This window comes from Oenanthe melanoleuca, chromosome 3, assembly GCF_029582105.1.
Source record: "Oenanthe melanoleuca isolate GR-GAL-2019-014 chromosome 3, OMel1.0, whole genome shotgun sequence".
NCBI classification, from domain to species: Eukaryota; Metazoa; Chordata; class Aves; order Passeriformes; family Muscicapidae; genus Oenanthe; species Oenanthe melanoleuca.
This window is the reverse complement of record NC_079336.1, coordinates 106609948-106636890: the sequence shown is the minus strand read 5'-3', so window position 1 is coordinate 106636890 and position 26943 is coordinate 106609948. Positions and strand designations below refer to the sequence as shown.

Genomic DNA, 26943 nt, shown 5'->3' with positions numbered 1-26943 from the left:
CTGAACCAATAAAGCTTAGTGTGATGGGAGAGGTGCATTACTGCAGCTTAAAAATGTGTCGAGAAAGCTGATGAGGAGTGGTGGTTTTAGTTGCTTTACATGTGCCCACCCAGATGCTTGCATAGCTGTCTTCCAGCTGGTAGTGGGAAAATAAAGGCATGGGGAAAATCTCAGCTTTTTTTTAAAAAGTATTTATATTCTCATCAGCAATAAAGGGCTTTTTATGCCTGGAATGTATTATTTGTATTATCGAAACTGAGTGAGATTTTGCACTGTGGCAGTGAAGAAATGGGGTGCTGCACAAAAGCATTCACATTTTTATTCTCACAGCTACACCACTGTCATACCTAAAGCCAGCCTTGAGTAAAACTCTACTTAAGTCAAACATGACTACATCCACAGAGGAGGAAAAGCTATCCAAATTATGAGAATCCTCCCAAAACAGTTCCCAGTTGGCCCTGGCATTGGATGTTTAGTTTATTTTCTCTACTTGACTCGTTCTTGATGAAAGCAATGCTCCCTTGGACTTCACTGAGCACTTGGCAGGTTGTGGATGGCAGGACGAACAACAAATCAGCAAGCCAAGATGGCACAATGCGGCCTCCAGGTTTCCAGTTCCACTGCACTGGGAATGGATTGCCTTTCCACATGCCTGTGTAAGCAGAGATTAATGATGGCTGAAGAAACCAAGACTAGCAAAAACCAAAACCAAAAGCAAACTGCACCTCCCCCCCCAAAAAAATTCATCTGCATTTTCCATAACACATAGCCGATGCTTTCCTCCCTGCATCTCTTTCACAACTGGGATTTCACTGATTAAAGTGGTGTAGAGACAAAAATTTCAGAAAATTAGTGCTGTTTCTTGGGTCTAATATCTTCCTTTCCTGGCATCTGCCCAACTTCCTCTGTGCAGGGCTGCCAGCAGTGCCTGGTGCCTGCTATGTGTGTTGCACATCCCCAGCCTGTCCTGCTTAACAAAACTGTAATTACTCAAAAAAACACCAGCTTTATACCTCATCTTTGAATGACAGGACAGTGCTGGAGTGACTACATGGCCAAATGAGTGATCCTACTGACACTCAGTCAACAAACCTACTGGCATCTGATAGAAAAGAGCTGCAGTTTGTAGCCAGGAAATTACACAGGCTGCTGTATACTTTAAAAGATAGCAAACAAACAGAACAGCTTTGCTCTGCTCTGCGTGTCTCCCCAACTCTGCAGTAATTGCTCCCTCCCCATTTATCACTTCTGTCTTTCCAAGACCCACCAGCCGCAGACAGGCAGAGGACACTGAGCCTGGAGTAGATGGCTGCACCACCTCCCTGATCAAGAAAACCTTTTCCAGCAGCCAGGGAGGTAAGTGAACCAGTCTTTTTCAAATATGTACAGGGGGCTGAAGCTAGAAATATTGGTAATTCATTTGGGTCCAGGAGAAAAAACAAGGTTTTGCAGCATGAGCTTGGTTTGTGTATTCCTAGCAGGCAGGGAAAGGCAGGACGACTCAGCTACTGGCTCATGGAAAGTAGAATAAGTCAGCCAAACACCTGAATCTCCTTATCTTGCAGCAGTATCCCTGATTTAACACAAACAGGCAGGGTTTGTTCCTCCCAGCTGTTGTGGCTCTGTGCAGGAGGCAGCAGCAGCAGAGCCTCCCCACTTCCATGGCATGGGAAGCGGCAGTGCCCGCGGTTCCTGCGGGGCTCCAGAGGAAGCAAAGGCAGCTGCCTTGCTTCAGCAGAGCTTGGCATTCCCACCACAGCAGAGCCCAGGGAGTGCAGCAGTCCAGCAGAGGAGCAGTCCAGCATGAGCAGGTCGTGGTTAAAGAGCTGTCCCGTGAGGGCAGCCAGGCAGAGACAGCTCAGAGTGTTTGCACAAGGGGCGAGACAAGGACTTTTATCTCCTGCCCTGTCCGGGTGTCCCATAGGTAGGAATGGAGCCAGTCTCCAGGCACAGGAGGCCAGGTGGTTCCTACAGCCACAGCTGAAAGAGAGAATTTCAAACAAGCCAGTTACGGACACACTTCCACCTTGCAGTGAAGCTGAACTAGCAGCTTGCCACTAATGGGACAGTCCTGCTGCCCCCTCACCACCTCCTTCCACCCACATTCTCAGGACCATGCAGGGAGCTGACAGCACATTAGTTGAGCTAAAAGAAGCTGTGACTTTTCTTTCCCATGGGCTTTTGTCCATTCTGAAGCAACCTGACCTGTGTGGGGATTAGAAGACACCACAGACAGCACCAAGCGAGGGGCAGAAGGACACTGCCTGCAGCAGGACTTCTTTTTGATGTTGGCAGCTGTTAATTTGGCTCAAGCTGTAACATGAAGCTTCATCCTGAAGCAGCTCCTGCAGCAGCCTGGCAGCACACAGCCCTCCCAAGACAGGAGGCGAGCACTTGGGCAGGCAGCCCGTGCTGAGCCCCACCACCCCAGGGCTGCTCTCCTGCAGGGAGAGAGGTGTCCTGCAGCTACAACCCTCCCAGGCTGCCCATCCCAGCCCTGCAACAGCTTTCCACAGAGCTGGGACTGCATGGCATCCCTGAGCTGCTGCTGGCCTTGCATTGACACACTGCCTCATCCACAAAAATCATGGTTGCTTTAACTTGCTGTGGTGTTTGAGAGAATATACATATCCTGCGTGTGTAGACTTGTATAAGCAATATATTAAGTATTTCAAGTCGTCCATTCAATAACATGATATAAAATAGCTTTGTTTTATCAAAAAAAAGTTAAAGTTACCTAATACCTCTGTTTGTTTGGGTTTTTCAGTGAGTTAAATGGAACGTAAATAACATGGTGGGTGTTTTTGTTGGTTTTTTTTTAAGGAAATATGAGAGCCATTCCTTCAGAGCAGGTAACCCATTTCTGATTTATTATTTTATTTCTGCTTATTATTATTTATTGTATTTTGAAGCTTCCTGAAACTCCCCAAGCCTGTCCCTGCAAGCTGTCTGCCTGCAGGGCTCTTGCTGGAATTGGTAGAAATGCTCCCTTATGTTTCTGCTAGAGTAGGGCTTCACCTGCTGCTTCATATTGAGCACAGCACATAAAAGTCACATCCTCCATCCGTGTTTATCTAACAAGCTAACCAGCACTTGGATTGGCACTTCCAAGAGGGAGTTTGCAGGGGAAAGGAGTGAGGTGCTGCCCTGTGGGTTTCATAATAACTCTAAACTGGTGAGGTGCTGCCAGTAGAGGTGGTCTATCCCTTCCCACCCTGCCAGCCTCCAGGCCTGTGTCCCCCTCCCTCTCCCACACTGGCTCACACACTTCCAGCCTGCAGGAAACTCACTGTGGGGGGAGATCAGAAGAAGAGTCCCATGTGGGCAGGGAAACCCTACCCTGCCCCCCATGTCCTTCATCTGCCGCAGGGACATTCCCTCCTGGCCTGGTTTGGGATCCCAGGTGGTGGGGAGTCAGTGGGGTGCAGGCAGAGCACAGATATATAGGGCCAGCCTCTCTCCAGAGCTGGTGAGTCAGCAGCACGCAGCGCTTCCTCAGTTCTACTTTAAAGGAAAAACTATAATAAAATATAACAAATGACAAAATAAATCTTGTGGCAGCATGGATGAAAGCACAAGGGTGCCTGTGTTTTAGCCTCCTCCCAATTACAATTCCTATTCAAACTTTTATTTTTGAGGCCAAAGTATTCAGTGTTTGGCCTCAGCGCAAACAGATCATTAAAAAAAAAAAAAAAAAAAAAAAAGAGAGAAAGGAAACACTTCAACCTTCCAGCAGAGCAGGATGGCACTTATTTATTTCTTTCATTACAAAACCAGTCTGTGCCAAGTAAAATTGTGCTCTAAGAGCTGTTCTACCAGTCCTGAAGCACTGAGGAAGAACACACAGCGGCCCCACCTCTGCAGCTTCCTGCGGGCCCCTGTGCATTTGCACGGGTGGAGGATGGGCAGGGGCTGGGGACCAGGTGCCAGAGTTCACCACGTCAGGGTCGCACCAGGGGGAAAGTCTCATCTCACAGGACCTCTCGGTCGGCCTTTGGATGATTTTGGTGGCCTCAGGACACAGAGTGAAGTAAAGCACAGGAGCAGTGATGGTCTGGAGACATTGGTGGGATCCCTGGGTTTGCAGCTGGGCTAGCAGCAGTTAACTGTTCCTTCCCCAAGCTCTGTGGGACATCTCCTTGCCTTCACATAAGCAGCTGGATTAATAAACTGAGATAATTTGGAATCTCTGGACTATAACAATAAAACCCACAAGCCCAAACATTCATGGTGTATAAGGAGAGTGATGCACAGAAGAAAACTTTGCCATCACACCATTAAGAATTTACCCAAGGGAGTGTTAAAGCATTCTTTGGTTCCAAGAAGTTACTGCAACTGAGTGGTAATGCTGTTGGGTCAAAGTGTGATCTCTGTGACCTGGGAGTAGGTGTTTTGTTTCAGCACACATTATAGAGCTGCTTGTGCACAGGAAAATGGGGCATTTCCATCTGAGCTGCTCTGGACCCAGGGAAGGGAGGCAGCAGCCATGGACTGCAGAGGAAGATGGCTGGCAGGGTAAAGGGAGCCTGTAGTGCACACCAGTTTTTGGAGAAGAACAGCCATCCATGTAACACTAACTTTATGCTTCTGAGAACACATTCCCATCAACATTTTGTCCTGACTATTAATGGCATGTGGAAATTCAGAAGTCTTGCAGCAGCTGGGTATCAGCACAGGAACCAGGACCCAGCAAATCAGGGAAGATCCTTCTAGCTGGACTGACCTGTGGCTTTAGTGCAACCCATCCCCAATCCACCATCAGCAGCTCTTCCCCTGGACACCACCCCCGTGATGGACAGCCCATTCCTGAGGTCCCACTTGCAGCCCTGGCAGCTTCCCCGGGCTGGCATCCCCCGACACCACTTCCCGCATGTTGCTTCAGCGGGAGCTCACACAATACTGGGCTTGGTGCCACCCAACGGGAGCACACCCAAAACCCGGCCCTTCTTGCACAGGCAATTCTGCAGGAAGATCCCTGCAGCTGTGAGCTGGAGGATTTGCTTTGCCCTCCTTTGCCAGTTTGTTGGGGAAAAGCTGGAGCCAGAGATGACCTGTTCCCAGAGCAAGTGGCCACTGAGGCCTCAGCAGGGATGGATCTGGCATGGGCCTGTCTTCTGTAGGTGCATCACTGCCCATGAACTCCTCACTCGCTGCTGCTCTCAGCTATGAGGAAGCTTCTCCTCCCTGAAACTGCAGAGATCGTGCAACAAACTGTTCCCAGTGACCTGCCAGAGCAGCTGGCTGTCACACAGCCAAGCAGCGCTCAAGCTGTTGAACAGGATTTGTTTTCTGGAGAAAAGCATTAGAAGTCGCTCAGAGGCAAGACTGTGCTACCCTGGGGGTCACCTCTGTCCCTCCAGCACCAGCCCAGGTCACTTGTGTCCTGCCTGCAGCCCTATGGTGTGAGGGTGATGGTGGGCAAGGGCTGCTGAGGTGTTCTCATCCAACAGTAGGACAAATGCAGTCTACGTGGCTTTGCCAGACTAGCTTTGGGTTGGCCAGAGGATCCCACCACTGTGCACAAAGGTGGGGCTGAGGACAGAGGCTGGAGGAATGAGGATAAGCTGCAGCTTTCCTTGCCCTGTGCATGGCTTGCATGGTTATGGCTCCTCAGGCACTAGGGTTGAAGCAAATGAGAAGTGAGCATCCCATCCACAATATTTGGAGTGGCCAGGATCTGGTGTTCATGTTCCATCTTGGAGGTGAGATGCTCTGAGCAGGGTGGTCCCAGAGGTCCCTCCTGGTCTGTGTTATTCTGGGATTTGATAATCTTGTACAACTCTCTAGATTAGTTCAATGTTTCCATGTAGCAGCACCTAGACTTGGACCAGTGAAATCAAGGCTCCAAACACCTTGGCGACCTACCTTGGTACGACCAGGACCCTTTGGAAAACGTTAATGTCAGCTGCTCTCTTGTTCCTGGACCAGACACTGGTCTTCTACCAGGCAACTTAAGATACTGAAGCCAATGGCTCCTTATGGCTACCTGGTGATAATTTTAATATATTATCACTCATCTGAATACCTATCAGCCAGAATGGTTTTTGTATTATGCTATTCAAGGGAAGCAAGGTATTTCCAGTGAAAAGGAGTGCTACCTATGGATCCTAGCAATAGGCATGTCCTTCCACCTAGTCATTCCTGCAGCCTGGAACCAGGCAGTCTTCATCTGAATAAAACAGGTGTTTAAAATAATTTCCCGGGGCTCCTTCATTTATTCTCCTCTCTCCCACTCTTGTCCTTTCCCACCTTCATCATGCCCTTGAGAATAATCCCAGGAGAAAAAGCGTAGCCTCCCGGGAGCAATACAGCAGCGCGGGGAAGAGGTTTCTCTGCATTTCCCACTCCAGGAGAGTAGAAGGATCCTCTGTTCTGCCTCAGACCTGTGGAGACAGAGCAAACCACCTCCATCCTGCTATCCCTGCAGGTCCGAGATGACTTAGTGGCTTTTCAATTACAGGGTGTGCCTTCCCATACCGCTCCTCCCTTCGCTGCCGGAGCGGGACCACATCATTACCATGAAAAGCCCCACAATCTGAACTCTCCAGGGCACAAGTAGATGCTCTCCTGTCAGGATATTCATGTTTTCCTTCTCTGGAGGACTAGCAGCTCATTACCATAGGGAGCAGCACTGCAGTGCTGGCTGCCCCTGTTCCTGGACAGCCCTCTTCCTGCACAATGAAAATTGACTCTCATCAAATTATTACGGTATCTTTTATTGCCGGGGTGCTCCAGCAGAAAAGATGCAGATATCAGAGGAGGATTCCAGTCATTACCACTCTTCAGCCTTTGATTAACATTAAATACCTCTACAAGCTTCATGCCACATCACAGGCTTCCCACACGACACCACCAGGTCTTCTTTAGTGAGACCAAAGAGGTTTGCAAATAAGATTTTTAAGTATTTTTTTAAAAGCAAGCAAGTAGATCTGCAGGGCTGGGTTCTTGTTCACATCTCCCCAGACAGAGGCACCAATCACTAATCACAAACCTAGATCAGATACCCACCTGATGCACTCCAGAGCCTGCACCTTGAGCAACTGGGACCTACTTGAATCACCTTGAACTCTTACCGGGTCAAAGATAGTGTGGAGTCTTTTTCCAGCCTGCCCACCTACCCTCTTCATCCCCAGAGCATGGACCAGCAGAAACCCCTCTGCATAAGTCCCTGACACAGCTCTAGGAACAAAAGAGCCACCTCTTCCTTACCTTCAACTACTGACACTCCTCAAGGCTTTACTGAAGAAAAAAAAATCACATTTTTTGAAGCCTCCAACAAATGTTGTTTGGAAAGCAAGGAGAACCCACAGAATGTTTGAAATCACCCAAAACTCAAGGCAAATACACACAGCCCCACCATGAGGGCTGCTGCCAAGTAAGGCACTTCATAGTCTCCTTGAATAGAGAGGTGCCTTACTAAGCAGAAGTCTCAGTGGTGAAGCTGTGCTTCACATTTCCACACTGGAATAATCTGGTGGGATCTGGGATGCAAGCACTGGTTTGAGTGGGACATCAGGGACACTTTCATATTGCCTTCAAAATACAAGGTGTTGTATTTTGCCAGGGCCACCTCTCACCATCTCCCTGCAAGGGAAGAGCTGAGCCATGGGCTAGAAGCTCCATGTCCATACAGAGCTTGTTTGGAGCTATTGCACTTTTACTGCTCCCTCCCTGCTGAGGTAGGAAGGTCGTGGAGGGAATGCTGGTTTGGAGGGAGATCTCTATCTCTGTGTTGAAGTGCAGATGCCATGAGATGGAGCTGCTGCTCTGGTAAAGGTTCCTTGTGAAGCTGTAAGAGTTTGGAGATTTTTTATTTTTTTTTCATCTTTCCTGAAGTCAAGGAGCCAGGGAGTCACTCACACGAGTCCTGTCCACCCTCACCAGTGCTCCCACAGCCTGGCACAGCCCTGACAGCCGCCTCCTGGGGCCAAGCCCACCCTGTCTTCCCACGCCAGCCGGTGTGTTTTGCCCCCTGAGACAGGACAAACACACGTTTCCTTTTGTTTCCAGCTCCACACCTAGTTTTTTTCTTTGCATCATGAAGGGCTGGCTACTCATCTGTAATTCAAAAGAAAGCAATGACTCACTAGACTACATCGCTTTCCAAGGCAAAGCATTTCATGCATTTCGCAGGCACGCTAGCCCGGGTTATGAAATCACCTCTGCTGGTGGCACACATTCTCCCCATCACCCTGTCCTTGCAAAACCAGAGGGCTCAGGCTTCCACCCTGAAGAGGCTCAGAGAGCAGGATGAGGGGTTGTGCTTAAATCACACATTTGCATTGTGTGAGGAATGCAAAATGCCACCCCCACTTTAGAACCTGGCTGGCCACACACTGGCATTAACCCAGCCTAATTAAAAGGTAACAAAAACCTAAAGTTTCACTTTTGCCGACAAGCTTCCAAGCGCCAGGTGAGGGGTCTCAAAGGCAGGTGGGGCCTCAGCTGCCAGCCCCTCACCTCCCAGGGGACACCATACCTGGTCCCTGGAGCTGCAGCCCCTGGTTTTTCCCAGGAACAGCTGGGGCAGGGGGTGTGAAGGGGCTTAAAAACAGATGAGAAATGCTTTACCTTGAATGATAAGCCAGGCTTCACCATTTTGGGGCTACATCCTTCATTCCTAGGCTAAAGTGGGACAGTGGGACAATTGTCTCTTATCCCTGGGTTGGGGTAGTATTTTGATACCTGTGTTTCCATCCCCCAGTGCCTCTCCCTGCAGCCTGCCTGATCCTGCCTGTCTTTCCCCCACAGGAGACTGGAGACTGTGGGTCTCTCCAAATTGTGCACTTCGGGCTGGTGTGACTGAGCTGCCGAAGCAGAGAGGAGGAAACCTCACCAAGGTGGTGAAACTCATGGGAAGTCCTTCAGCAAACTTCCAGCCAGCCCTGGATCCGACCACTGGCAGATGACAAACCACCAGGCTTAGAAAATATCCTGTTCTTAGACCTCCAAATTATTTCTGAGTTCATATTGATATGTCCATGCACAAAGTGCCCTGTGTTTGCTTGTGGAGGGCACAACTTGGTGATATTTTCATCAACTATGTCAAGAAAAAGAGTAATTGCCAATCCCTATTTACTGTACAAACTCAATGCTGAAAAATTTGGTGGGGTTTCTTGGATGAATCCATAAGCTTTTCAGGAGAAAGTCTATAATTCTCTATGCATTATACGTTTTTACAATCTTCACTTGGAAGTAGATTTGAATTTCCACTTAAGGCTCTGAAAACCGTCCTATTGAGATACCAGCAGATAAGATCTTCACTCAGGATACCTCTGTGAAAGAGCAGCCTTTCACAGTCAGCAGCATTTTTCAAAGAATGCTCTCAATTTTCATATCTAGATATATCATCTTAGTTGAATAACCATTATTTTGCCTTGAAAAAAAGATGCGGAGCCTCTTAAGCATCATTCCATTGGAGTCCAGATTTTAATCTGCCTCCTCTAACCACAAAGAGAAAATGCACTGAGAAGGGAACCTGTGCCAGCCCTCTCTATTTTTTTCTGGCAGTTGAGAGGGGTGAGCATCATCATGGGTCCTTCCTCCCACCACCTGATGGAGCACAGAGTGTAGGAACACAGCTATTTTGTGCTCTGTCCTAGGCACATGTGTGGGTTAATCTTGAGCAAAAAGCCAGTGAGCTTCTTGAAGATGGTTTTATGTGGTGAACAAATCTGTACAGAGGACTGAAAATTAAAGCACCATGCAGAAAAAAAAAAAAAAAAAAATCCCCAAAACCCATAAGCCATAAAAAGTATTTCATTAACAAAAATTCTGCTTTTGTCTAAATAAAATATTTGCAGTCCCTTTTCCCCTATGAATCAAAATTCTGCTGCCTGATGAGTGATTTTGGTTGCACTGTTCCGGAACTTCATCCCAATCTACACCTTTCCACACGTTTATTCAGAAGAGATGCTTTGGTTTGAGGTTTGAAGGGAGCCAAGGGGTTGCAGCCCGTAGGGTTTTGTACACTCAACAGGGAAAAACAAATAAAGAGAGCTTTGAAACAGAGCAGCTGCTGCCTCACCTCCCCACGCAGAGCCGAGGCTTGGAGAGGAGCGTGCCTTTAATGTCCCACAGACTGAAATTGGATTTCTGGAAAACACACGGCACAGCGCTGGGCCACGGTGTTGGGGGCTTGTTCTGCCTAAGAGGCTGCGACACATCGCCCTGCCATACAGCTATTTTGCTGAATTGCAGCCATATTTCTGTCAGTACAAGTGATGGTCTATATGAGGGATTAATCTGACACCAGACAGTGATTCTTAATCCTTCAGTATATCATAATCTATTTACTTTGCATGCTAAGAGGATTTCAGCTTAAAAATATACAGGAAGTGATACTCAAAATGTACATAAAGTCCAGAATGCTGTTTCCTAAAATTACTGTTTTTCATTAAAAAAAAAAATATCCTCACATGGTTTTCTTGGAAAAGTCCTGTCTGTCCAGGAAAAAAAAAAAAAAAAAAAAAGGGTTGCATGGGGATTTAACTGGAAATAGGCAGATGTTTCCCTTCAGGCTTCAGCCCTGTGACCATTTTCACCCTCCTCCTTCCCCACTGCATTTTGTACTCGGCAGTGCGACATGAAAGGAGAGCTCTCCAGTGCAGCAGCTTCCTCAGCTATGAGGTTCACCTGCAGGCTTTTCACTGACAAAATCAAAACAGGTTTGGAACCAACATGGGATTTTATGTGCATTAATTGCTGCTCAAAGTGTATGAATTAGCAGCGACTGGCTAACACAGAGGTCAGTGCAGGGAAAACCACAAACCAGTAGTTCCTTATTCAGCTGTAATCACCTGTTTTCTCTGCTCCCTGCCAGGAAGGCTGCCTACAAAATAACTGTAATAAGTCATGTTAGTGGGCACAACTTCTGAAACTTAAAACAGAATTTTCAGTTATAATTCCTTAATAATTTAAGTCATGCTTGGCCATAATGGTTTGAGTTACCAAAGCACATCCTTCACCCAAAAAAGAAGGTGGTCACCCCAGGCAAGCAGCCACCCTGTCCAGCCTCTGCCTACGTCTGCATGGGCCACTAAGGGTGTTCCCATCCCCACGTGTCCCAGCTTCCTGCCACACTCAGGGGTTCAGCAAGCAAAGCAGGGATACAACTCAGAGCAAGTGCTCCGGTAGCAGCACACAGGTCATGGATTATTCCGGGTCCATGAAGCACCAGCGTAAAAGCTAAGGGCAGCCCCAGCTGGGGGGTGTTCTCCCCTCTGTGTCTCCTCCTGCTCACCCCAAATCCCGGCCCTTCAGCTCCCGGCAGGAGAGCCCCAGGTCTCGCTTTGGAGCAGACACAGCGTGCAGAGGCAGCTGCCGGCTCTCGGGCGGGGGCGGGAGCTGCGCGGGGCCGGTGCGGGGCTGACCCAGCCCTCGGGGCTCCCAGCCCCGTGCTCCAGCACCGAGTGCGATTGTAATTAAAAAAAAAAAAAAAAAAAAAAAAAAGTAATGGTAGCCATGCACCCAGCAGCCTTCTTGCTGGAGAGGTGAGGCACGAGCCAAGTAGGCAGCTCTCTCAGAACCGGGTTGCCCTAAAAAGCTTGGCAATCCTGCTGGAGCCGGGCACCAGGCGCCGTGCCACCTCACCTGCCGTGACTCATGCTCGGGTGGCAGTGCCTGTGCCAGCCTTCAGGTAGCCCACAGTGGGAGAAGTTTGCAAAACAGGGAGAGTGCTGGGCCCCCCCAAATCCGGACATGACCCTTCCCAGCCCGTGCTCGCCCACCAACAGGCGGAAATCAAGCCTTGCCCACCCTGCCGGCACGTCAGAAAAACTGAAACAAATGGAGCCAAGCATTGAGGGCACGCCGTGGTTTGGTGTGATCTGGACCAGGGCTCCTCTGTGCCTCCAAAGCCACCTGTGCTCAGCTTCAACACCATGCTCCAGGTCCGTGTGAGTGGGACAGGAAAATGCCCAGTCTGTAGTGTGGGAGCTGCTGGATAAACCGCTGATCACTGGCACCTGGTGTTCGTGGTGCATAAATCGGGATGGGGGGTGGGAAGTGAGGGAACACGAGGAGCATCCCTTGGAGTCCAGCACCTCAAAGCAGAGCCCTGGCCCAGCCTCAGTGTGAGACACTGGATGAAGAGGTTTAGGACCACATCCCCAAAATATTCAGGCTCCCCTCTTGGCTGTGTCTCTCAGCATCTCTGATTTACTGAGTTACAATGGAACACAGTTTATAAGGATGATGTGCTGTGCATAATTTTTGTTTAAAGAAGGCAAAAAGTATATGTCTAGGGGATTGTGTGTTATACACCTGCTGGATCTTATCTCTCGTGTGCTCACTAAATCTGGGAGGGCCACTCCGGTACATTTTGTGCCCAGCACAGATATATTTTTTCCCCAGCCCCAGGAGGGCTGTGGTAACTTTTCCCCTTTAAAGGAAGAGCTTGGGGATGCACAGACTGATGCACCTGGACCCAGCACATGTGGCCCTCACTCGAATTGCCTGTACAGCCACACTTTGGTGATTCCAGAAGAGAACAATTATTTTATAGCAGAGGTACAGATATATTTATTTTAAAATAAATACATACCTTTTATCAATATGTATGCACAGACGGAGACAACAAGGAAAAGAACCACAGAAAGAAAAATCCCCTGACATTGACTCAGTCGCTCGTCCCCTCCCGCAGCTCCCTGTTGCACCGGAGGGTGCGGAGGCCGCCCCCGCCCCGGGGCTCTGCCACGGCCGGGACCCTGGGAGGCTGCAGGGGGCTGGCGCGGCTGGATCCGGGTCCCATCCCGCTGTTTTCCGCCGCCGCAGCATCGCAGCGCCAGCCCCGATCGCTCTCCACCAGGATGCTGGAGCGGGAAAGCGGGGACAGGGGATGTGAAACCCTCCCCAAAGCAGCCGCCAGGAGCGTTGGCACCTCTCACCCCACCGCGGTCCCCACGGCCCGAGGCTGCCTGGGGACACCGGGGATGGGGACACACGGCACAGCCCCGGAGCTCCCAGAAGCAGCAGGAACTACTGCAGGACCACAGGGGTGGGAATTTGGGGATGTTCCCCGAGCAGCTCATCAATGGCCCAAGCAGGGGAGCCCGCGGTTCCCCGCATCCCCGGTCCTGTGCAAGTGGGAACAGCCCCAGCACCAACAGGCAGCTTCCAACAACTGGAGGGAAAGTCGAGGGGAAGAGTTTGTCACTAGAAAAAATTAATCTCGTTGTCTTCCTTGGCTGGACAGCAGCAGGCAGCGGCTGAGGATGGTGCGGCCGGGAGTCGGGGCTGGAAGGGCCGGGGCTGAACCCGCACAGCGGGACGGAGGGTCCGGCTGGATGAGGGACAGAGGGTCCGGCTGGATGTGCGAGCGGCCCCGGATCCCGGCTGGATGTGCCAGCGGCCCCCGCATCCCGCGGCCGGTGCCCAGCGCCTGGGTCCCGGGTTTGGGGGCTGCGCCACCGATCCTGGGAGGGAAATCGCAGTTTTGGGCAGCGCTTGCCCGTCCCGTGAGTCCCATCGGCACCACGGAGCGCAAATGAATCCGTAACCAATTAAGCGTTAATTACCGTAAGAGTGGGTCCCCAGTCCGCCCCTGGAGAAGTGGCGGTGGGTCCCCCCTCCAGAGCACTCACAAACTCATCACACACATCCCCATCCTGCTGGGAGCCCCCAATAAATATTTCCCTGCTCCTCACTCCCCCAGGGAAGTTTTATGAGGAAGAGGAGGCGGGAGGGAGGAAGGAGGACACGACACCACTACATTTATTAGTTTAGATTTTATTGGGGTGGGTGGGAAGAAAGGAGGGGGGTTGCCTTACAGTGGAAGGGGTTACGGCATCAAAAGTCACACGTACAGTGTCCCTGTCCCCGCAAAGCTGCCGGGAAGCGCCAGCCCGGGCGGGGGAAGCAGGAACTCGGGGCTGCAGCCCCGACCCGCCACAACGCACCGACAGACACAAGGGGCTCGAAACAACCAAAACGAAAACCGAACCAAAAAACACACTCCGAAAAGCCGTGTGCCCCCCACCCCAGCCCCAAACCAGAGCTGCTTATCCCTGCAACCCTCCCCCCAAAAAGAAACCAAAACTTTTTTTTTTTCAGCTTTTTCTTTTCTTTCTTTCTTTCCTTTTATTTTTTTTTTTCTCCAAAAGTTTTGGGTTTTTTGGTCTGCAGGTTGCGGATCAGCAGGGCAGCCTTTCCCTCCCCCTTTGCCTCCCTTCTGGTCACCTCCCATGGCTGCTGCCTCCCCCCTCACGCTCAGCCCCAGGACGGCACAGCCAAGCTTGTGCAGAGCAGCCCTCGAGGATGGACGAAGGACATGAGACAGGGAAAGATTCAATTTTTTTTAGGGAAGAAAACTGAAATTTGAAATTTAAAAAGTTTTTTTGTTTGGTTTTTTGTTGTTTTTTTTTTTTTTTTTAACTTTCTGTTCCATGTTAGACTCTAGATAAATGCCAACCCAACAGCATCAACTAAAAATAATCGTGGTCACTGGAACGGACCGAGTATTTACATCATTCCCGCCACTCCCCGCGGCAAGAGGCTGTACAGGACAGGCGAGCCGGGGCTTCCACACCCGCGGGGGCGAGTCCCGCACAAAGCTGGGGGCACTGGCAGGGCAGGAGCCAGCCTGCGCCTCTGCCCGGGGGCAGCAGGGGACACGCTAGGCTTTTTAATTTTCTTTTTCTTTTTTTTTTTTTTTTTTAAACTCCTCTTCTGGTGCGTTTAAAAAAATAATAATTATAATAAACCTGGTGGAGTGGTGCAGGAAGCAAATAAATATCAGTCAGTAGAGATGGGGGCGGCAGGACCTCCCCAGGGCATCGCCACTGCTAACGGAGAGGGAGGAGGAGGAAGAGCCGGAGTCCTGCCCAGGAGGCGGTGGGGAGTCCCCGGGTGGGAGGTCATTGGCAGCTCGGGGGGTTGGTGACCGGCCCCTCACAAGACCTGGAAGCGCCAGGACGCCTGGTCCTTGTAGTCAAGGCAGTCGGGGGAGTTGAAGTTGAGCTTCCAGGAGGCAGCAGCGGCAGCGGCGGGCTCCTTGTAGTCCAGGCAGTCGGAGGAGTTGAAGGGCAGCCCCGTGCCGCCGTAGCCCTGGTGGTGGTGGTGGTGGTGGTGATGGTGGTGGTGGCCCGAGCTCTGGCTCAGCGGGTGGTGGTGGTGGTGGCCCGGCACCGAGGAGGGGCCCATGGGGCTGAGCTGGTGCGGGTGGTGGTGCGAGTGCATGGGCGCCAGGTAGGAGCTGCAATCCACGCCCCCGAAGTAGGACGAGGAGGGCGGCGCGGGGTAGCCCTGGCCGTAGCCGCCGCCCTGGCTGTAGGACACGGGGTAGGAGGCGGAGGCGGCCGAGGCGGCGGGACCGGCCCGCTGCATGCAGGAGGCGGCGGGCGGCAGCGGCTCGGGCACCGTCACCCCCGCGGGCGCCGCGCCGGGAGAGATGGAAGCCGGGCTCCAGATGGAGGATGCCGGGGTGCTGAGGGAGGCCGGGGCGCCCACCGGGGCTGAGGAGGCCGAGCTGGAGGAGGAGGACGAGGCGGAGCTGGAGGCCGCTGCCGGCGGCGTGAACTGCCCGCTGCTCTCCGAACCCGAGCTCTCCCGGGCGGGCGACGATTTCTTCTTGGCCGGGCGGCTCTTGGCCCCGCCGCCGCTCTGCTGCTGCTGCCGGCACTTGGCGCGGCGGTTCTTGAACCAGACCTGCGGGGAGAAAACGGGGTGCAGGGGAGCAAGGAGCGTGGTGGGGTGAGCCCAGACAGCCCCTGAAGCCCTTCAGCCTGCGAGCACCCAGCCACCCTCACCCTGGCACCAGTTCTCCCGGTCCCCACTAACACTGCACACCCCTCGCACCCCCAGATACAACCTCACCCCTGCCTGGCAGCCCGGCCACCCCACAGCCTGCCAAAAGCAAGGATGCCAGGGTCAAAGCCTGTGGTGTCCCAGCTCCTGCATATCCCTGGCACAGTGACAAAATGCGAATTTGGGGGACAGGTCCTGCTTTGGGTGCTGCCTGCATATCCCATCCCCCTGGGTATCCATTGACCAGTTCCCAAATGGAATACTTATAACTCCCAGGTAGTTGGGCTGCTATACCCTGGAGCAGGTGGAGAGTGACAGAAAAATACCAGTAAAAACAAAATTAATGCAAGAGAATAAAAGATAAAGATAAATGCTCCCTCTTTGGCTGAATGCCCCCACAGTGGGATGGACAAGGAGATGGGAGCCACACGCATCCCTGTCCCAAGGAAACAGGCATGAGTGTGCAGGGAGCAGCCGGCCTGAGCAGCGCCAGCTGAGCTGGGGTGCTCCTGCATCCCCCATCCCACAGCGGGACTCCTCACGCAGGGCGGGTACCTGAACTCGGGATTCGGGCAGGTTGATCTTCAGGGCGACCTCCTCCCGCATGAAGATGTCGGGGTAGCGGGTCTTGGCGAAGAGCGCCTCCAGCACGTCCAGCTGCGAGCGGGTGAAGGTGGTGCGCTCCCGCCGCTGCTTCCGCGGGGTGGCTGCGGGACGAGCAGCACCGGGCCGGTCACGCCGGGCCCCCAGCACCTCCCGCACCCCCGGTGTCCCCGGGACAGGGGCCTGGGGAGCGCCCAGGGAGCGGCAGCGTCCCTGCACACCCGCGGCTGCTGGACCCCGTCCCGCTGCGGGCAGGGCGAGGGGCGAGGGGCTGGGGGAGGGTCAGGCCTGGCTCCAACAGGAGCTACGGGGAGATTTCGTTGTGCCGAAATTAATTACTTTTTTGTTTGGTTGGTTTGGTTTTTTTGTTCAGTTTTAAAGTTCTTAATCCTTAAAAATCCCTGGGAAAACGAAGACACCCCGAGAACAGGGGGGAAATTCAGCTAGACCCCAACGTCCCCGGGCAGAGGTGCAGGCGAACAAGCAGCCCACAGCCCACCCTAAACCGTACGGCCCCACCAGCTCCTCCAAACCCGCACGGATGGAAGTTTTCCCCCTCCGCTTGCTGGAGGATGGGGGGACTCACCCGGGTACCCCACGGAGGGATGCAGCAGGTCCATGGCGGGGCCCGTCAGCCCCAGCCCGTTCATGCCGTAAGGGGGCTGTTTGAGGTAAGACATCATGCTAGAAGCCGGGCAGTTTTCCCTCCAAAGTCCCGCAGGAAAAAAAAAAAATCAAAATCAAATCGAATGTGCGGGGTGGGGTGGGGAAAGTGAAAGAAAGAAAAAAAAAAAAAAAACTGACAAAAACAGTCCCCGAAAAAAATCCCCAAACAAGAGGCAAAAAATTTTAAAACCAACGACAATTTGAAAAAAGAGCACAAAGTCGGTGTGAAAGGAGTTTTTTTCGTTCCGTCCCGCCGCCACCGGCACGAGGTCCTCGAGAGATCGCAGGTGAAGTGAGAGAAAAATTAAAACGAAGGGGGAAAAAAAAAAAATTCAAAATAACAGCGAGGATCGAGACACAGGCGGATTTCTTCCCCGCGCAGAGGCGAGGCCGGAGCGCCTGGGGAGAGAGCGGAGAGAGGCGGGTGAGGCTCCGGCCGCCCGAGCGCCGCCGGAGCTCCCGCCGGGCTGCGCCCACCCGGCGCGGGGGCTCCGCGCTGGCGGCACCCGATTGCTAATTTTATTATTATTTTATTTTAAACGAAGGCGAGTCGCACGCAAGTGCCGAGAGGCAACAGTGCCCGTCGATCGGGAGAGATAAAGCAATTATTTAAAAAGATAATTGGATTAGGAATCAAAAGGAGGTATCAGAGGAGGGAAGTATAATTAATTTAAAAGCGAGCAGACGGGGACGTTTTAATTAGAAATGGATAAGAGTTAAAAAGGGGAAAAGGGAAAAGAGAGCTACGGCAGCCGAGCGGGCAGCTGGGACGGGACAGCGGCGGGGCTCGGGCAGGGCCGGCGGGGGGACACGCACAGGGACCCGGCAGCGCCCGGCGCGGGGGCCAAACGCCGCAGATAAACGCGGGGGGAGGAAGGAGCGGAGAGACCCCGGGCGGCCCCGTCGGAGCCCCCGCTGCCGAGGCTGGCACAGCCCCCCCCGGCCGGGGACGGGGCACCCGGGCGGGGCGGGGGATCCGGGCGGGTTCGCGGGGTCCCCGCAGGCCGGGCCGGGCCGGGCCGGGCGCAGGGCGGGCGGCACCGCCGGGACCCGGCGTTGCATAACTTTGTCGGGGATGTGGCGGAGCGGGCCCGTCCCGGGAGGAGAGAGCGGGGAAGAGGGAGGAAAGAAAAGTGGAAAAGAAGAGAGAGGAAAGAGGAAAATCCCGAGAGAGCCTCGGCCCGGCCGTGCTCACCACCCCTGTCCACGGCACCGCGGGCCCGCTACGCTCCGTCCCGGCGCCGCCCGCCCCGTCGGTGAGCGCGGTGCCCGCCGCCCCCGCCCGCCTCACCTGCGCGGCCACCTGCGGAGCGACAGCGACTGAGCCCCGGCGGGGGCTGCGCGGGGCAGCGCGGGGCGGAGCGGGCGGGGGGCGCGGAGGGGGCGAGGCGGGGGGAGGGAGGGAGCGAGGGGGGCAGGCAGGTGAGAGGCGGGCTGGGGAGGGGGCCGGGGGGCGCTGCCCGGATCCGAGCCGCGCTCCCCCGACTTGTCGGGGTGCCCCGCGTTACCTTGCCGGCGGCCCGCGCTGTCGGGGCGATGGAGCCGCGGCCCTGATGAGGATTGATCACCTACCCCCGGCCCTACCCTTGTATGTGCGCGCAAAGCAACTGCGTAACCAGCCCGGCGCCAATCCCCGGCCGCTCCCCGCCTGACTGACAGCCGCCCGGGCAATGGCAGCGCGGGGCGACGGCTCCTCCGCACCGCCCCGCGCCGCTCCGCGCACCGCGGAGAGCCGCCGGCCGAGCGAGGGGAGCGGGGCTGGGCGCAGAGCCCCGCGCAACCTCCGCGGAGAGGGCGGGAGGTGGGAATTGCTGGAGAAGTGCGGAAGAGGGAGGGCCGCTCCGCGCCCGCGCAGCTCTGCCCCCTCCCTCGGGGTGCCCCCACGCCGCTCCGCGCCGCCCTCCGCGTCCCTGCCGGCCCCGGGGACGCCGCAGAAAAAGTTTCGGCCTCCGCCGGCGCGGAGGGCGCTCCTGGGGTGGGGAGACGGTGTCGCGGCCCCCCAGTCTGATGCCCGCTGACTCTCCCAAACTTTGCGCTTTAAAATCCCAGTGAAACTACAGCGACCGCACCTTTCCCCGCACGTCCCGAATTCAGGGGCCGCTGCGCGCCGCGGGGGCGAGCGGACGGGCCCGGACAGGGGCGAGGGGACAGCGGGCCCTGCGCTGCGCTCCGCGGGGCCCCGCTCCTCACTCCAGGCGGAGGGGTCGGGGCGCGGCGGCGGCGGAGCGGCCCCGGACCTCTAAAGAGGCTCCGGTGCGCGGCTTTTGTTGGTCTCCCCAAATCAACTCCCTCTAATTGCAGTGGAGCTGAAAGCGAGCTAATGTTCAAAGGCGCTGCCCGCCGGCCCCGCTCGGAGCGCGGTCTCCCGGGGGGAAGACTTTCCCCCCATTTTGTTGTTGGAGTTTTTTTTTTTTTCCTCTTCTTTTCACATCTTTTTCCTGTACGAAGAGGGAACCGTCTAAGCCAGGCGGGAGGGAGCCGATGAGTAGAGCGAAGGAGGTTAGGAAGCTCCTCCGCTCTCCCGCAAAAGTCAGCGACACGGGCACTTCTCCCCGTAACAAAGGCGCCGCGGCCCATTCACAAAAAAGTGAAGGCAGGAGGAGGGAGGAGGAAGAGTTTGCGGGGGCAGTTCTCCCCCCTTCCAGCCCCTCTTCCCCGTTTTGCCCCGGTCCTGCCGGGGCAGTTCCTGGCTCGGTCTGCGCTCCCCCTGCCCCCGCCGCCTTCCCATCACTTGGCCCCGCTGGGGCAGCCCCGGTCCTGTCGGGCAGCCCCCCCGGCTCTCCCTCCCCACCACAGACACACCGGGGGGTATCCATGCCCCCCCAAGCCTCCCGCAGCTCCCGCGGTTACCCAATCCCCAATTGCGGACGCCTCCCCGCAGGCTCGGCCGGGGGCTGCGGGCAGGGCGGGCGCGGGGCTCGCCGCCCCCCGAGGTGACGGTCCCGGCGGCTCCGGTGTCCCGTTCCCTCCGCCGGACGGAGCCTCGCCCTCCCCGCGGCGCCCAGGTAAGCTGGCGGCAGGGCGGGAGCTGCGGGCGGGCAGGGGGCCGGGCTGCGCGACCCCGGCCAAGGGCAGGGGCAGCTCGGTCCCGCTGCGGGGCGGGGGCCTCTGCTCCGGGTTTGCCGGGCTGGGGGAGAAAGACATGGGACACAGACACTTATTTTTTCCCTCAGCCCATCGACTGAGTTACTTTTCTCGCTTTAAAAGCTGCTCCTCAGGAGGAGAGGATGCCCGCCCGCGGCGCCCCTCGCCCCACGCTTCGGGGCTCAGCAGCTCCCGGTGCCCGGCAGCGCCGCGGGCTTCGCCGCCTCTCCCCTCCCGATCCTCCGCCGCTCTCCGCAGCCGCGGAGCCCCGGACCGTGTTTCCTACCGTTCCCAGCCCCCTGTATTTTTACGGGAGGGCAGAAGACACGGCGGAGCCCGCTGCCCCAGCCCCCCCGGCGCCGGGGTGTTCCGCGCATCTTCCCAAACTTCGCGTGGGGCCAAATCCACCTGCGGGCCCTGTTTCCCAGGCCGGCACATCCCGCGGCAGCGGCGGCCGCTCGCACGAACCCGGGCGCTTCCCTCATCCACGGGAGGCTCTTTTTGGCGGAACGGGCCCGGGCCGCGGTCGCACCTGGAGCCGCCGGCGCTGCTGCGGTCCCTCGCGGGTTCGGGCTCCTTCCCCCGCTCCGCTTTGGTTGCGCATCCCCCACGCCGCTGGCGGGCGGCATCGGCACCGCGGGGAAAAGTTTTCCCTCCCTCTCCCCGAGCTGCATTTTATTAAAATCAAACGAAAAACTTTTCCGTCCGGTGGGTTTCGTTGCGTTGGCAAAGTGGCGGCGGCCGGGGGGGCCCGGGCCCGCTGCACCCCCCACCCCGCCCTCCGCCGGGATCGGTCCCTTCCCGCCCCCCGAGCCCCCTCCCCGGCCGACTGAGGGCGGGAGGGATGGAGGGAGTTTCCCAGGTAAAGAGGAAAGCGGCAGTTACGGTAAGAAAGATTCGGGTTTTATTGAAAATTTTATATATGACTCGGTGTTGTAATAAATAAACGAGACGAGCTCCACGAAGGGACGATGCGAGCGCGGGACACGCTTGGGGGCACACGGACGGGGCGGGGGGCGGTGGGGATCGCGGCCGGGCGCAATAAATAACGCGGAGCGGGCGGCGCGGTCCGGTCCGGCCCGGCTGGCGGGGGACGCGGGTGGCAAGTGTCGCGCTGTCCCAGGCCGGGCCGGTCTCTGCCCCGGGCTGCCCCACTCCGCTCGCAGCCGCTCCCAGGGTTTTGTGCCAGCTCTGGGGGAGAAGCCCCCCGAATAAACCAGAGCAGCTCGGCTCTACTCCCGGGGAAATGTAAAACTGATGTAATAAACCACTGGTAAATACAGCACATTTTTAATAATAACTGGGGTGGATCTGACCTAACTATAAAATGTAGGTAGCTTATTAAGTATTACATATGGCAGGACTAGATGAAACCATTCCCAATGACTTTTTTTTTTTTTCCTATATCCCCCTCTATAATCCTATTACGACAAAAACATTTTTATTTCAAAACTCAGCCCTCCTCCAGCTACAGAATCCAGGACAGACTATTTCTTCTCCTCCTTCCGCCCATCTCCGGCATCGCCCGCACGCCAGGGGTCTCGGCGATTCCATTTCCAACGCTTTCGGCAGGAGAGCTGAGCCCACACGGAAATCATGGGACAACGCGAGTTCGCTTGAATGGAAAACAAAAAAACAACGGAGTGGGGGCCCGGCGCAGCCTAGATCTGGCCTAAGAAAATGGAAAAATGTTTAGTTTTTTCTTTTTTTCAAAACATCTTTTTCTTTTTTTTTTTTTTTTTTTTTTTTTTTTTTTTTTCCCCAGTCTCATGTCGGCATTTTAAGAACTTAAGAAAGCCGCGCTGCGATTTCGCTGCCGCCGCGGGAAGGCCGCTCACTGGAGAATGCATTTCTCTTCCTTCTTGGCCATCTTGCCTTTGTTTTGCTCGAGGGTCCTCTCCAAATGCTCGTCCTCTTCCTCGGCCCTGCGGAAACAGGCGGCGGGAGGCGCGGTGAGGGGCTGGCGGGATGCGCGAGTTCCCCCACGGCCACGGCGCCCGCGGACCCGGACCAAACTTTCCGTGGGGACCGGGGCGGCTCGGCGGGGACCCCCCACCCCTTTGCCCGACTCACTGCTTCTCCTGGGCGTCCAGATCCCTGACCAGAGCGTCCCGTTTATTAACGAGAATAACGAGTTCGTCCAGCAAGAGCTGCTCTCGCCTCTTCTGCGCCTCGGTCTTCTGCCAGTCTGCGGGAGAAGCACAACAAGAGCAGCGGTCAGCGCCCGGCGCAGCCAACCCGGCCGGGACCCGCCGCGGCGGCCCGGTACGGCCCGGTACGGCCCGGTGAAACCTGGCACGGCTCGGCACGGCCCGGCCCGGCTCAGTACAGCCTAGTGTAGCCTGGCACAGCCTGTCCTAGGCCCGGCCTCTCTCCCCAGCGAGGCCACCGCGGGGACAAGCGCAGCTCGGCAGCGTTTCGCCCACCTTGGCTTGGGAGAGCTCAGCAGAGATTTTGGGGTCGTTTGAGTGGGGGTCTATTTTCTTTCCTTTTTTTTTTTTTTTTTTTTTTTTTTTTTTTTTTTTTTTTTTTTTTTTTTTTTTTTTTTTTTCAGTGTAAAATCTGTTTTGTTTTTCCCCATGCCTGTGTCTGCTGCGGGCATGGCCACTGCCGGGTTTGCCCTCCCGGAGGAATGCCCGCAGCCCGGCTCCTCTCTGCGCGCTCCTCGCCCGCTCTCAGCGGCTGGAGGAATCTCACACAGCGCACCATATGCTCCGCAGTAACTTTAAAGGCAGGTATCGCTTAATTAGCATTTCCCACTTTGAAGTAAAAATACACTTGCTACAGAATATCGCGGGGCCCCTCCAGCCCCGGCGCGGGCAGCGAGCGGCGGGCGGCAGCCGGGCTGTTCCCAGAGGGATTCCTGCGGCCGGAGCCCGGCCCGGCCCGGCGCAGCCCCCCGGGGCCGCCCGCAGCCCTCGGCTCTGCAGCCAGACCGAGAGGGCTTGTTGCTGTCAGTCAAGCCCCAGCCTTCCCCGCCTCCCTCATTAAGAAGGTAAACAATGAAAAGCAGGAGCAGTAGATTATGAGGGAGATAGCAGGACAATTGAGGAGCGGGAGGGAAAGAGGACACCAGTTTCCAAAAAAAAAAAAAACCAAAACCAACCACCGGGAGAAGCCATCGCCACTGGCCCGGCGGTGTCCTCCTCCTCCCCAGCCGCGCTTCCCGAAGGCGAAGGGGAGAGAGGGTGCAGTGCTTTTGGCTTTCACCCCCACCCACCCGCGCTCTCCATTGCCCTGGGCGATCATGTTAAAACTCACATGGCTGGTGCTTATTCAGATAAGCCGAACAATGCTCCCCACCGGTTACCATGTGAATCTTCACAAACCCCGCAAGAATGCGGTGGTTCAAATCCCCCTGACCCCCCTCCAAAGCCAAATTTATTCAAGACAGCAAACTGCTCAGAAGCTTTATGAAAGCAAGTGGTGCTAGAGGGAATTCAGCCTTGTATTTACAAATTAAAAATTAGATGCATCATCATGCAATGAAGGTTGGAAGAGAGACAGAAAGGCAGGAATGTGTAACCGCTTTTATCGCGCCCTCCTCGCCGTCTGCCTGGGCACACGGGCCCACGAGCGAGCCGCAGGAAAAGCAGCAGGCAGGAAAACCCACGGCACACGCGAGTGCAGGCAGAGCGAGCGGCGGCGGCACCAGAGCCCTGCCCGGAGCACCGGCCTGGCAGGGCACTGCCCAAACTTCCGGGAGTTTTTAGTTTTCTCATTTTTCTCCTCGTTTTCCTGGTTCTCCTTCTTTTTCTTTCCCTATTTATTTTTTTTTTTTAAGTGCATCCTTTCCCCTCCATCGTTGCTAAGGAAATAATTTTTCAGGTGTACACGGATTAGAAGTGGAGTTATCAGCCAAAATTACTGGTAACCCAAGCCATTTTTTCCTGCCACAAAGCTGCTTTAATTTGGGTAGCAGCCTTTTAGGTGCTGCTTCTTGGATCAGTCTCTCAATTTTCACTGCTGCTTCTCCTTCTGCTCCTTTTGGGCAAAGCTCCTTCACTTCAACCCGTTTAAGCCACACTGCTCTGCCACTTTGCAAGTCAGAGCTTCCCCAGACCGGAGCGTTTTGCCCCACAAATAAAGTCCCTCACACGCAATGAGATCTCAGCATGACGACACCGCCTGAAAAGGGCCACGGCAGCAAGCCAGACAGAAAAAGAGAGAGAGGGACATGGCAGAGGATTTCAGGGCTGTTTGCCTGCCCCCAGACGTGGTCCCCAACTTTCAGGTGAACTTTCCCTCGGCTTCAGCTGGGAATTGTGACGGGACTCAGGCTCCCCGGCACATCTGGGCACACAAAGCTCAGGATGAAAAGGGATTTGAAATCCATCATCTCTACCTGGACTAAATATAATTTTTTTTGCAATTTCGATGGTTTTCATTTCTTATTTTTTTTAAAGCTCTTTTTTTTTTTTTGTTTATTCGTTCATCCCCTGTTCTCCAGTTGCAGCAGCAACTTTAGTTTTTTAGTTTGTTTTTTTTTTAGAAAAAGCGAACACATCAGAATATTTCAGTGTATGTTTTGCTCAGTCCCTCACTATTTTTCTCTGTTTCATCTTATAGCCCTGTGAAGTAAATAATATCCTATTAGGATTTCATGGAACAAAACTGCGTATTTGGTTTGGTTTTTGTTTGGTTGGTTTTTTTCTGCATTTGCTTATTATTAATAATATTATTTGAAATACACCATGGGAAAATCTACTGGCAGAAATATTCCTTTGCAATTTTACTTCCATTTCTAGGAAAGAAGTCTGCCTTTCCTCCCCCCAAAATAAATAAAGAGTCAAGCAGCAATTGGTTAAAAGGGAAACTGACTCTAAGTATTTAAATAACATTTTATAGGTGACTACCTTGCAATTTTGTTTTATCCTACAAAATACTGCTGGGCAGCAGTTTTGGGAAGCATCCCTATGTTTAAAAAAGCAACTGTGTTCAAGTTTGATTCCTACCTGTTGTGCCTTTTAAGCCAGGATTACCTATAACACCTGTCACATATAGTTACCCAGGCTGACTGCAGCTCTGGGAAGCTACAATATGGGCTGTGATTAATTTGAAGATTTCAGAATAATACTGTTATAAAAGCTACACTCTGGACAAAAATAGGATTAAGCTCTGAGGCTGTATATGAGCTAAAAGTGTTGAAAGCTAAAGCCCCCGTGCCACCACTCACGACAGGCAGTTTAAAATGACAGAGTTTGCTAAATTCACATTGAAGTAGAAATGTTTTCAATTATTCATCTTCATTGACTTCATATTGTCTTTTTTTTCTCCCCACTGCTTAAACTGATAATTACTTTGAGCAAACAGACGTCCAGTTCCCATAGAAATGCTTTAATAGAAATGGTCGAAAGTTCTCGTAGTAAAACCTTCAACCTTGCCACTATAATAAATAAGCCTGGCACTTTGATGAAAATTAACACTAGTTTTGTAAAGAGCACATTGGGGGATTGCAGTCAGGTCTTATCTTTAGTTCCAGTCAACTAGCAATCCTGAAAGAGTTTGCATCATCATCAGAACAGGCCATTTGATAGGATTCTGCTGCTGAACCTAATCAATCTATGGAATACTGTGGCTGCGCGGTGTAACAAAGCTAAAATAGATTTACAAATGGGGTTTTAGAGGATAAGCTCCTCCACAGGATTACATATTGATTTTAAATATAAAAAGCTTATCATATAAACCATAACTACAAAAATAGTGAACCTATGCATAAATCCTTTTAGAAGAGCACCCACTTCAAACTATAAGCCAAGAATAAATCAAGATGTACAAAATCCGAAAGAAGATCCATTTCTTGGGCAGAAAATGAACACACCACCCCAAGGTGTGCAAAAATGAACTTATCTTTTCTAAGGAGGCATTAGAACTCGACTGAAAAAAATAAAAGAAAGGAGTGAGAGGAAAGGTAGCTGAAAGTGAGGCACGCCGGCACTCAGCTGCAGCCGCAGTAAAAGCCGGGCTGTGAAAGGCAGCACCTTGAGCACAGGAGCAGCTGGCTCCGAACGCCTGGCCATGTGCAGAGGTGAAAACGGACCCCGTTTACCTGCATTTTCTCTGGCCTGTTAGTGAGGGCTTTCCAGCCTTTCTCGGTCGGAACAGTCCGAGAGGAACACTTTCTAGCTGGAAGCAGGCAGTGCGCTAACTCTCCCTTTCGTATCTCTACGGCTCCGTGGGGGAGGGGGGGAGCATGCCTTTTTTTTGCCACCCTGGGTCATTCATGTGCTCCTCGTGCAGTGCCGTAACCCTCCGAGAGGCCACTCAGCTGCCGGTGCCTGCAGACGGGAGCCGGGAAGGAGCCACCGTCTCCACATCACTGAGCATCCTAACGGGCAGCACCTCCGGCCGCCAGCGCTGCCCGCACGCTGCCCGAGCAGGCACGGCAGAACCGCCTTTATCTGCCATCAGCAGGCTCCCACCTTCTGCAAAGCTCTTTTCTCTCCTTTTTTTCCCTGTCATCAACCAGCTAAGTAAATTGGTTGACAGATTTTTAAACAGCATAGTCAGGCGTGGAAGAGTTAGAGCAATTTACCAAAACAGTAATTACCACCTTTCAAAGACTTTCTTTTTTAAGTTCCAGTTTGGGTTGGTGTGTTCTGCCCTTCTTTTACACAAACAAACTGCTCCCATCCTGTTACATATATATATATTCATATATGTGTCTGTATATACATACATGTATTTTTTTTTCCTGCCCATACACCTCGGTTTTGGAACTGGTGCTGGTAAAAGTGAGATCTGTCTCTTCAACTCTTTCAGGGAGCACAAGCACTCATTAGCAATTGGCTAAATGTGCTGGGCTGTCCAGGCAGCCCCTGCTTCTTCAGAGAAATCACACTGGAA

General features: G+C 53.8%; 3 protein-coding genes across 14 annotated transcripts in view; 1 reads left to right on the top strand and 2 right to left on the bottom strand.

Moving 5' to 3' along the window:
* WDPCP (WD repeat containing planar cell polarity effector) overlaps positions 1 to 9728 on the top strand; it is a 146620-nt gene extending 136892 nt beyond the window's left edge. Inside the window, exons 17-19 of the mRNA XM_056488869.1 lie at positions 1262 to 1356; positions 2824 to 2852; positions 8752 to 9728. Of these exons, the coding sequence (XP_056344844.1) occupies positions 1262 to 1356; positions 2824 to 2852; positions 8752 to 8802 (175 nt within the window). The 3' untranslated portion in view covers positions 8803 to 9728. The remainder of the gene's footprint in view (positions 1 to 1261; positions 1357 to 2823; positions 2853 to 8751) is intronic.
* Positions 9729 to 14150: 4422 nt separating this feature from the next.
* OTX1 (orthodenticle homeobox 1) lies at positions 14151 to 18589 on the bottom strand. The gene is made up of 4 exons (XM_056488868.1): positions 18522 to 18589; positions 16934 to 17412; positions 16300 to 16451; positions 14151 to 15645 (listed from the first exon to the last, which is right to left on the bottom strand). The coding sequence occupies exons 2-4, from the start codon at positions 17028 to 17030 to the stop codon at positions 14890 to 14892; spliced, it is 1005 nt and encodes a 334-aa protein (XP_056344843.1). The 5' UTR covers positions 17031 to 17412; positions 18522 to 18589; the 3' UTR covers positions 14151 to 14889.
* A 2389-nt stretch (positions 18590 to 20978) lies between these two features.
* EHBP1 (EH domain binding protein 1) overlaps positions 20979 to 26943 on the bottom strand; it is a 207846-nt gene continuing 201881 nt past the window's right edge. For all 12 annotated transcript variants that reach the window (XM_056488854.1, XM_056488856.1, XM_056488858.1 and 9 more), the window contains 2 exons: positions 22171 to 22285; positions 20979 to 22022 (listed from right to left, as the gene is read on the bottom strand). In XM_056488854.1, the coding sequence (XP_056344829.1) occupies positions 21932 to 22022; positions 22171 to 22285 (206 nt within the window). In that variant the 3' untranslated portion in view covers positions 20979 to 21931. The remainder of the gene's footprint in view (positions 22023 to 22170; positions 22286 to 26943) is intronic.

What these genes read in the sequence shown, in the direction of transcription:
- OTX1 (XM_056488868.1), bottom strand. Translation starts at nt 17,030, where the DNA reads ATGATGTCTTACCTCAAACAGCCCCCTTACGGCATGAACGGGCTGGGG. An exon ending in TCCCTCCGTGGGGTACCCGG is followed by an intron (nt 16,452 to 16,933) that starts GTGAGTCCCCCC and finishes CTCGTCCCGCAG; the next exon opens with CCACCCCGCGGAAGCAGCGG. An exon ending in TGCCCGAATCCCGAGTTCAG is followed by an intron (nt 15,646 to 16,299) that starts GTACCCGCCCTG and finishes TTCTCCCCGCAG; the next exon opens with GTCTGGTTCAAGAACCGCCG.